This window comes from Setaria viridis, chromosome 4, assembly GCF_005286985.2.
Source record: "Setaria viridis chromosome 4, Setaria_viridis_v4.0, whole genome shotgun sequence".
Taxonomy (NCBI): domain Eukaryota; kingdom Viridiplantae; phylum Streptophyta; class Magnoliopsida; order Poales; family Poaceae; genus Setaria; species Setaria viridis.
In genome coordinates this window covers 34,562,794-34,571,648 of record NC_048266.2, presented here as the reverse complement: position 1 = coordinate 34,571,648, position 8,855 = coordinate 34,562,794, and the positions used below count along the sequence as shown (strand labels likewise).

General features: G+C 50.0%; 1 protein-coding gene across 1 annotated transcript; it reads left to right on the top strand.

Annotated features, from left to right (window-relative positions):
- Nucleotides 1-6,168: 6,168 nt before the first annotated feature.
- Nucleotides 6,169-8,655, top strand: LOC140222658 (uncharacterized). Its single transcript, XM_072293485.1, has one exon. The coding sequence runs from the start codon at nucleotides 6,169-6,171 to the stop codon at nucleotides 8,653-8,655; it is 2,487 nt and encodes an 828-aa protein (XP_072149586.1).
- Nucleotides 8,656-8,855: the final 200 nt, after the last annotated feature.

Genomic DNA, 8,855 nt, shown 5'->3' with positions numbered 1-8,855 from the left:
AGGTGGGAGGAGGAGTGGGTTTCCCTTTAGAGGATGGTCGCGGCAAAATATGCCACCGCGCCAATTCAAAATTTCAACTTTGCCATAACGTTTGCCCCTGGTTTTGCTAATATTTACTAGATTGCCATCAAGTTTGCCCTTCGCTCCCCCGCACCCCCCCTCCGTGACTGCCATTAGATCTAGGCTTTTGTGCCTTGTAGAGATGAAATGACATATTTACCCATACAAGAGTATAGTGATTCTACCCTTTAATGCCTTCTTTGGAACGATATAGAAATAGGAAATATGTAGGAATGAAATTTCATTGTACCTTGAATCATGTGGAATGGAAAATACATGAAAAGTGCAGCAACAATCGTTTGGATGGTGCACAGGAAAAAATACAATAATTGGATGATGAGAGAAAGTGAGACAAAGAAAATTATCCATGAGGCCTAAGAGCAACTACATTGGTGTAGTCTAATAGACGGTCTCATGCATTAACACGTAATTTTGAGATGACTTAACAAATGATTCATACAATGGATTGTCTTTTTAAGTTATCTCATAGTAATTCTATTTTCTTAATTTGTGCATAGAAAAAAATTATGAGTTGCATGTCAACCACAACTCGTACAATGGTAGAGTAGTCGTCTTATAGTTCTAAAATCTAGCATATGAGACGATTGTTTTGCGAAACAACAACATATTTCTCTTTCCTCAGTCTCTCCTCTCTACATCAACAAAAATAATACGTGGCACTGCATGAGACTGTTGAAGTGTAGCAATGTACTTGCTCCAATCTCTTGGTAGAATTCCTCCAAAATTGTTATGGAATAAGCCATTCTATAGGGATTTCGTAGGATTGGTAGGGATTCAATCCTTTGTTCCAAAGGGCCAAGGGCTTCAAAGGAAAATTTTCTATAGGATCCAAATTCTCTAAAATTCCTACTTTGCCATTGTTCCAAAGGCGTGTATTTTAAATACCAGAGTTATAGTAACCCTGGAGCGGTTGTATTAGGAAGTATATGTGTATATTAGGATGTATTTATCCTTTCCTTGTACACTTGATGTATTTCTTATACTCCAAGCCATATTGACCATATATATAGAGGTCACCCCCCTCATTAGGGCGTGTAGTGTTTTCCCATCTAGTTCTCTACATGGTATCACGAGATTAGATCGTGGGTCTCCTCTCCCTGCATCTTCCCCCTACTCCGCGCAACCCTAGGCGGCGCCCCATCTGCTACGCCGCCACCACCCACCCTCCGTGGCACCTCCCCGACCGGCTTCCCTCCCACCACCGGCTCCTCGACCGGCTCGCCCCTCCCCCATCCCCCCCTCCCGCGGTCATGGCCATGTCTTTCGCCATCTCCTCTGTGTCTGGCGACACCACCGCTTCTGCTGCTAATCCTGGACCGCCCCCTGCTGCCAATGGTGGTGCATCTGTGCCGCCACCGGCATTGGCGGCTCCTCTGACGGTGTGCCTCAAGCTCCTCTTGCCGACGATGCACCCGGCAACGAGGGTGGTGGCTTCATCATGTACCCGACGTCACCGCCCGTCATCCACCCCTACGCCACCATCTTCATCAAGTCCCATGTCCCCGTGATGCTGATGATAAAGTCCAACAAGTACTTCAGATGAGCGTCCTTCTTCAAGTTCATGTATGGCAAGTTCGGCCTCAAGTCGCACATTGATGGCATGGTGGCGTCCCGTCCCCAGGACCCCGATTGGGATCAAGCGGATTATTGCGTCCGCTCCTGGTTTTTCGGCTCCATCGACGACTCCGTTCTCGACCTCCCCATGACCGACGACGATCAGACCGCCTGGGATCTTTGGCTTGCCATCAAGGGCCTCTTTCGCGCCAACAAGCAGTCTCGAGTGATCTTCCTCAGTCATGACTTCCACTCTATGACACAGGATGACTCCTCCATCGCCGAGTACTCCAGCCACATGAAGACCCTCGCCGACGCCCTCCGCGATGTTGGCCATCCCGTTCAGGACTCCCGGCTTGTCCTAAACCTCCTCCGCGGCCTCAACCCGCGCTTCTCCAACACTACCCACGACATCGCTAACTCCATCACCGGCTTCCCATCCTTTGCCTAAACGTGGGACATGCTCGCCCTGAAGGAACTTCGCCTCGCCAACAAGGAGAACATCTCCAACTCCACCGCCCTCCTCACCGGGACCTCCTCATCGTCTTTGTCCTCCGGCTGTACGGGCGGATGTCGCCCACCGTCTGGTTCTGTCCAGACTGGCGGCGGTGGCAAGAAGAAGTGGCAGAAGAAGGGCAACGGCGGCTTCTAGGCGTCCCCTGGCGGCAGCAGCTCCCAAGGTGGCAAGCCCCCACGACCCACTGGCTCGTGGTTCTGTTTCAGTCCAGGGGCCGGCTCCTACGACGCCACGGGCTTGCAGCCGACTAGCGGTCAGCATCCGTCGGGCGGTGAGGGTTGTCGCGCCAGCGCCCCTGGTCTCCTCGACCCCCCTCCGTAGGCCCACGCCGCCTACGCCCTTGTTCAGGCGCCTACTCAAGCGTCAACCTGGGACCAGACGGGTCTGGTTGCTGCCCTGAACCAAATGGCGCTACAGAATGGCGGTTGGGTGGTTGACTCAGGTGCATCCGGCCACATGACGTCCTCGAATGCTATTCTTCTCTCCCGACTCCCTCCCTCTCACTCCTCTATTACTGTCGGTAACGATCACACCCTTCCTGTCACGTGCCGTGGTAACTCCACCCTTACCACCCCCACCTCTCACTTTCATCTTAACAATATCCTTGTTGTTCCTTCTCTGATTCGTAATCTGCTTTCTGTTCGTCTGTTTACTAAGGACAATAACTGCACCATAGGGTTTGACGCTTTTGGTTTTTCTGTCAAGGATTTTCCGACCAAACGCGTGATTCTTCACTGCAATAGCACCGGCGATCTTTACACCATGCCTCCTGCAGCCAACTTTGCAGCGCCCCACACCGACCTCGCCATCTCCTCCAGTTTGTGGCATCTCCATCTCGGTCATCCTGGTCCTACCGCCATCGCCACACTTTGACAAACTTCCTCCATTACTTGTAATAAAGATAGTCATACTCTATGCCATTCATGTTAGCTAGGGAAATATGTGCGGTTACCTTTCTCACATTCTAGCTCTCGCAGTTCTGCTCCTTTTAAGTTAGTTCACTGTGATGTTTGGACTTCTCCCGTAGCTAGCATCTTTGGTTATCGCTACTACCTAGTCATTTTGGATGACTTCTCGCATTTTTGTTGGATGTTTCCTCTAGTTCACAAGTTTGAAATCGTCTCCCACATCACTGATTTTTGCGCCTACGCTCACACGCAGTTTAGTCTTCCTGTTCGAAGCATCCAAGCTGACAACGGGATCGAGTTTGTCAATAAGACTCTCATATCATTTTTGACTTCTCGAGGTAACCACTTGCACCTCTCGTGTCCCTACACTTCTTCCAAAATGGAAAAGCCGAGCGTGTCCTACGCACCCTTAATAATGTGACTCGCACATTGCTCATTCACACCTCCATGGCCACCCCATACTGGGCCGAGGTGCTCACCACCGCCACCTATCTTCTGAATCGACGCCCATGTTCTGCCGTTCAGAATGACATCCCCTACCGCCTCCTCTACTCCCAGCCTCCCGAGTACTCTCACTTGTGTGCTTTTGGTTGTCTTTGCTACCCCAACCTCTTAGCCACGGCACGCCACAAGCTTGCTCCTCGCTCCGTAGCCTGTGTCTTCCTCGACTATCTCTCCTCTCACAAGGGGTACCGCTGCCTTGACTTGTCCACCCATCGAGTCATCATCTCTCGCCATAATGTCTTCGACGAGTCTATCTTTCCCTTCTCCTCCAATCCTACTCACCCATCACAACTCGACTTCCTTTTGTCGAGCCCCTCCGATTTTCCTACTTCCACCTCGGTCGCTCCGTCGTTAGACGTTGAGCAGCCACAGCCTTCTCCAGTTGTTTTGCAGGACCTCACCAATGACGACCCCGCCATCCTATTCCACGGGCCGGCCGTGTACCCCGCTCTGTCTGCGGATGCATCACCGCTCTCCACTGCGCTCCCGACTGCTCCGACTGCGACTGCAGCACTTCCGACCGCGACCGCGGCGCGCGCGGGTGCGGCCCCAATCGTGACCGCAGTGCTCCCGACTACTCCAACAGCGACCACGTCACGCGTAGATGCGGCGCCGATCGCACTGTCCGCACTGACACATGCTCCGATCGGTCGCGCGAGCGTCCCGACCACACCGGTGAACGCCCCGACCGCATCGGTGAGCGCTCCGATCGGTCGGGAGAGCGCCCCGACCACACCAGCAAGCGGTCCGATCAGTCGGGCATGTGCTCTGACTGCACTGGAGAACACCTCGACCGCATCGGGGAGCACTCCGATGGATCGGGCGCACGCCCCAACCGCACCAGCGCACACTCCAATTGGTCGGGCGAGCGGCCCGACCACATCGGCGAACGCCCCGACCGCACCGGCAAGCGCTCCGATCGGTCGGGCGTGCACTCCGACCGCACCGGTGTGCGCTCTGACCGATCGAGCCAGTGCCCACGGTCCTCCCTTCTGCGCCCTCCTCATCGCCACCTGCCCCTCTGCGCCATGTCACTCAGTCTATGACTGGGGCAATCCAACAGTGCCATTACTATTGTATGACAGCCTTAACTTCTTCTCCGTCCTCTCCGATTCTGCCGAACTATCGCAGTGCTCTAGCTGACACCAACTGGCGTGCCGCCATGGTGGACGAGTTCTAGGCCCTCATCAACAACGACACTTGGCGCCTCGTCTCGCAGCCGCCCGGTGCTAATGTCGTGTCGGGCAAGTGGATCTTCCGACATAAGTTCCATGTCGATGGGTCCCTTGCCCGACACAAGACGCACTGAGTGGTTCGTGGCTTCTCCCAGTGTCACGGCATTGACTACAATGAGACATTCAGTCCGGTCGTCAAACCGACGATGATACGGACCGTCCTCAGCATCGCCACTTCTCGCGCTTGGCCGATCCACCAGTTGTATGTGAAGAATGCATTTCTTCATGGACACCTCACGGAGACTGTCTACTACTAGTAGCCTCCTAGCTTCGTCGACCCCGCTGCCCCCGATCACATCTGTCTCCTACAGAAGTCCTTGTATGGACTGAAGCAGGCCCCGAGGATGTGGTACCAGCGGTTCGCCTCCTTCCTTCGCTAGCTCGGCTTCATCGCCTCTACCTCCGAAGCGGGCCCACTTAGATTCAATGGTATTCAATTGAATACCCATTATTTTTGTAAAAAAATTCATATATATAGTGTATTTTAGGTATATGTATGAAAAAAAACAAAAATATAGAAGTAGCACACATATTTCACTCAAAAAGGCCCACCGGAGGCCAACTTCGCTCTCTGGCCCAACTGGCCAACTGGCCCATCCGGCCCATCCGCCCCACTCGAGTGCCCCCTCCCGCCCCCCCCCCCACGCCTGAGCAGAGCATGCACACACCAGTCACCAGGCAGCCGCCGGCGCCGCTAGGGTTCATGGTGCGCGACCCTAGGCCTAGCCTGCGGCGGCGGCAGTCCAGCGGTGGCGGCCAAGCGGCGGCGCGGCGGCTGGAGGGGAGGGGCGGAGGCGCGGCGGCCGGCGGGTCGCGGGCGGCCGGCGCAATGCGCGCGGCGCACAGGCGCACAGAGCCGGAGCGGCGGGCCGGCGGCTCCGCGGCGGCTGGCGAGCGGCGAGCCGGAGGCGGCTGGGGGGGCGGAGGCGCGTCGGCGGCGGGCCGCGGGCGGGCGAGCGGCCGGCGCAGCGGCGCGGTGCGCCTGGCGCCTGCACGCACAGTCGGCCAGTCGCGCACGGCGCACGGAGGGACCCCGGAGCGGCGGGCCGGCGGCCGGCGAGCAGGCGGCGGCGTAGGCTGCCGTCCGACCCGGCGAGCACGCAGCGACCTACTGGGCGACCCGACGAGCATGCGGTGACAGTACTGCCGGAGTGCCGGTCTGCCCCCAAACTGCTGATTGTTGGTGAAATTGAGGTAATCATTTTCAATTGTTTGTAAGATTGGAATAGCACATCAACTTGCAAAATGTGGATGCTCACGAATTTAGTTCAATGTGAAATTGTAAATATCTGATAACTTGAAATTGTGTAACTTTTAGGTTTGAACCATGAAGAGGAAGGGTAGTGCCGCTACTGATTTGAGGATTTTCATGGCAAGGGCTGCTGCAAAGAAGAGACAACCTGAACCGGAGAATGTTAATCAATCTTGCAATGAAAGTCAAATGCAAGTAGTGTTATTCCAAGGACAAAGCGGTAGTGAAACAAGCACGGTACCACCTGAACCTGTGAGATCTAATCAGCCACCAAATCACGGTACAACAGAAATTGGTGAATCCATACCCGTGGAAGAAAATGATTCTAGTGATGAAGACAAGAATGATTATGGCATTGAGCATGATCCTGGATTGAGGGCTCCGATCTCAAGCTATGATGTCAATGACCAAGATTCAGTTAGAAGGGCATACATTGCATTGGGGCCATGTCAACCAAAGATGAAGAGGGATGCTTTTCCGCAACATGATTGTGGAGGTATGCGCCGCTTCCAACATAAGTGGTTTGCTGAATTTAAGTGGATTGAGTACAGTGTGGATAAAGATGCTGCATTTTGCTTTGTTTGCTATTTGTTCAAAGATAGCTGCAAATTTCCTGGTGGAGATGCTTTTGTTGTTGAAGGGTTTAGAAATTGGAATATGAAAAGAAGAATTCATAGGCATGTTGGTGGTATCGATAGTGCTCATAGTGAAGCTGAAGAGAAATATAGATTGTTCACGAGACCTAAGGCATCAATCCGTGAATCTGTTGCATCAAACACTGCACAATTCAAGGCTAAGTATCTAGCTCGCTTGACATGGTCACTTAAGTGCATAAGATTTCTGTTGCGTCAAGGGTTGGCTTTTAGGGGTCATGATGAAACAAAGGATTCACTCAACAAGGGGAATTTTCGGGAACTTTTAGCATGGCTAGCAGGAAACTTTGAAGAGGTTAATCTGGTGGTACTAGAGAATGCACCACAAAACTGTCAGATGATAGATCACAAGATCCAGAAACAACTCATTGATGCTTGTGCTCATGAAACAACCAAATTTATCATAGACGAACTTGGTGATGAGTGTTTTGCAATTCTTGCTGATGAGTCAAGTGATGCATACCTATTGGAACAATTGGCTCTTTGTTTGCGTTTTGTCAATAAAAAAGGAGAACCAGTTGAGCAGTTTCTAGGTCTTGTCCAAGTTGAAGATACTACATCATTGACTCTTAAAGAAGCAATTCAGTCCTTGCTTATGAAATATCAATTGCCCCTATCCAAGGTACGTGGTCAAGGGTATGATGGAGCTAGTAATATGAAGGGTCATGTTAATGGTTTGAAGAAACTAATTATGGATGAGTCCCCTTCTGCTTATTATGTTCATTGCTTCGCCCATCAACTTCAACTAACACTTGTAGCAGTTGCTAAGGAGAATACTGATTGTGATTGGTTCTTTGGGCAACTTGCTTATTTATTGAATGTTCTAGGGATGTCTTGTAAAAAGATCCGTATGCTTCGCATTGCTCAAGCTGAATACATGATTGAAGCATTAAAATTGGGTGAAATTGAAACCGGGCAAGGATTGAATCAAGAGATGGGCTTAGCAAGGCCAGGTGATACACGATGGGGATCTCACTACAGAACTGTAATGCATGTTATGTTCTTGTATCCTTCAATCAAGAAAGTTCTCTTTAGGATTGGGAATGAAAGTAAAGGGGCTGAGGCTAATGGGGCTCAAACTATGCTCACAGTATTTAAGTCCTTTGAGTTTGTTTTCCTGCTACACTTGATGAATGAAATATTTGGATACACCAATGACTTGTGCAATGCTTTGCAAAAGAGGGAGCAAGATATCGTAAATGCAATGGATCTTCTGGAGTTCACAAAGGTAGAACTGGATGTTTTGAGACAAGATTCTGGATGGCAAGAATTTCTTACCAAGGTCACTTCTTTTTGTGAGAAGCACAATGTTAAAGTTGTTGACATGAATGGGAAGTATATTCCTATGCAAAGATCAAGGCAGTTCTACAGAGGTGCCATTAATTATCACCGGTTTCATGCTGATATGTTTTTGGGTGTCATTGATAGACAAGTTCAAGAGCTCAATAATAGGTTTGATGAGGTAAACACAGAGCTACTTAGATGCATGGCATCATTCAGTCCAGCTAATTCCTTTTTTGCTTTTAATGTTGAGAACTTGGTTAAGCTTGCTGGGTTCTATCCACATGACTTTGAATTTCAAGAAATAAACCAGCTTCATTTTCAGTTGCACCACTATATCAATGATGTCAGAAATGATGAAAACTTCAAAAATTTGAGAAGTCTAGCAGAGTTGTCTATGATGCTAGTTAAAGAAGGAAAGGTTTCTCGGTATGACATTGTTTATAAACTTCTCAACTTGGTGCTTGTTCTCCCTGTTGCAACTGCTGGTGTTGAGAGGGTCTTTTCTATAATGAATTTGATAAATAACAAGAGAAGAAGTAAGATGGGGCAGAAATATTTGAATGGTTGCTTGGTCACATTGATTGAAAGGGAATTCTTCATGCAAGCTAAGGCTAAGGACATCATCGCTCATTTTCAAATCATTGCAGAACGGAAAGTTGTCCTATAGCTTGTAAGTTGTAATCTTTGTTACCATTTTACTGTTTTAGCCTCTATTTATTTCACATGTTGCCACTTTGATATGTTGATCATTAGTAGCTGCACAATTTCAATTTCTGATAAATTTTATATTAATCAATGATGCTGCTACCACTTAATTATTATGTGTTATAAAACTATAATTTAGTCTGTCATTTTTTTCCTACCATC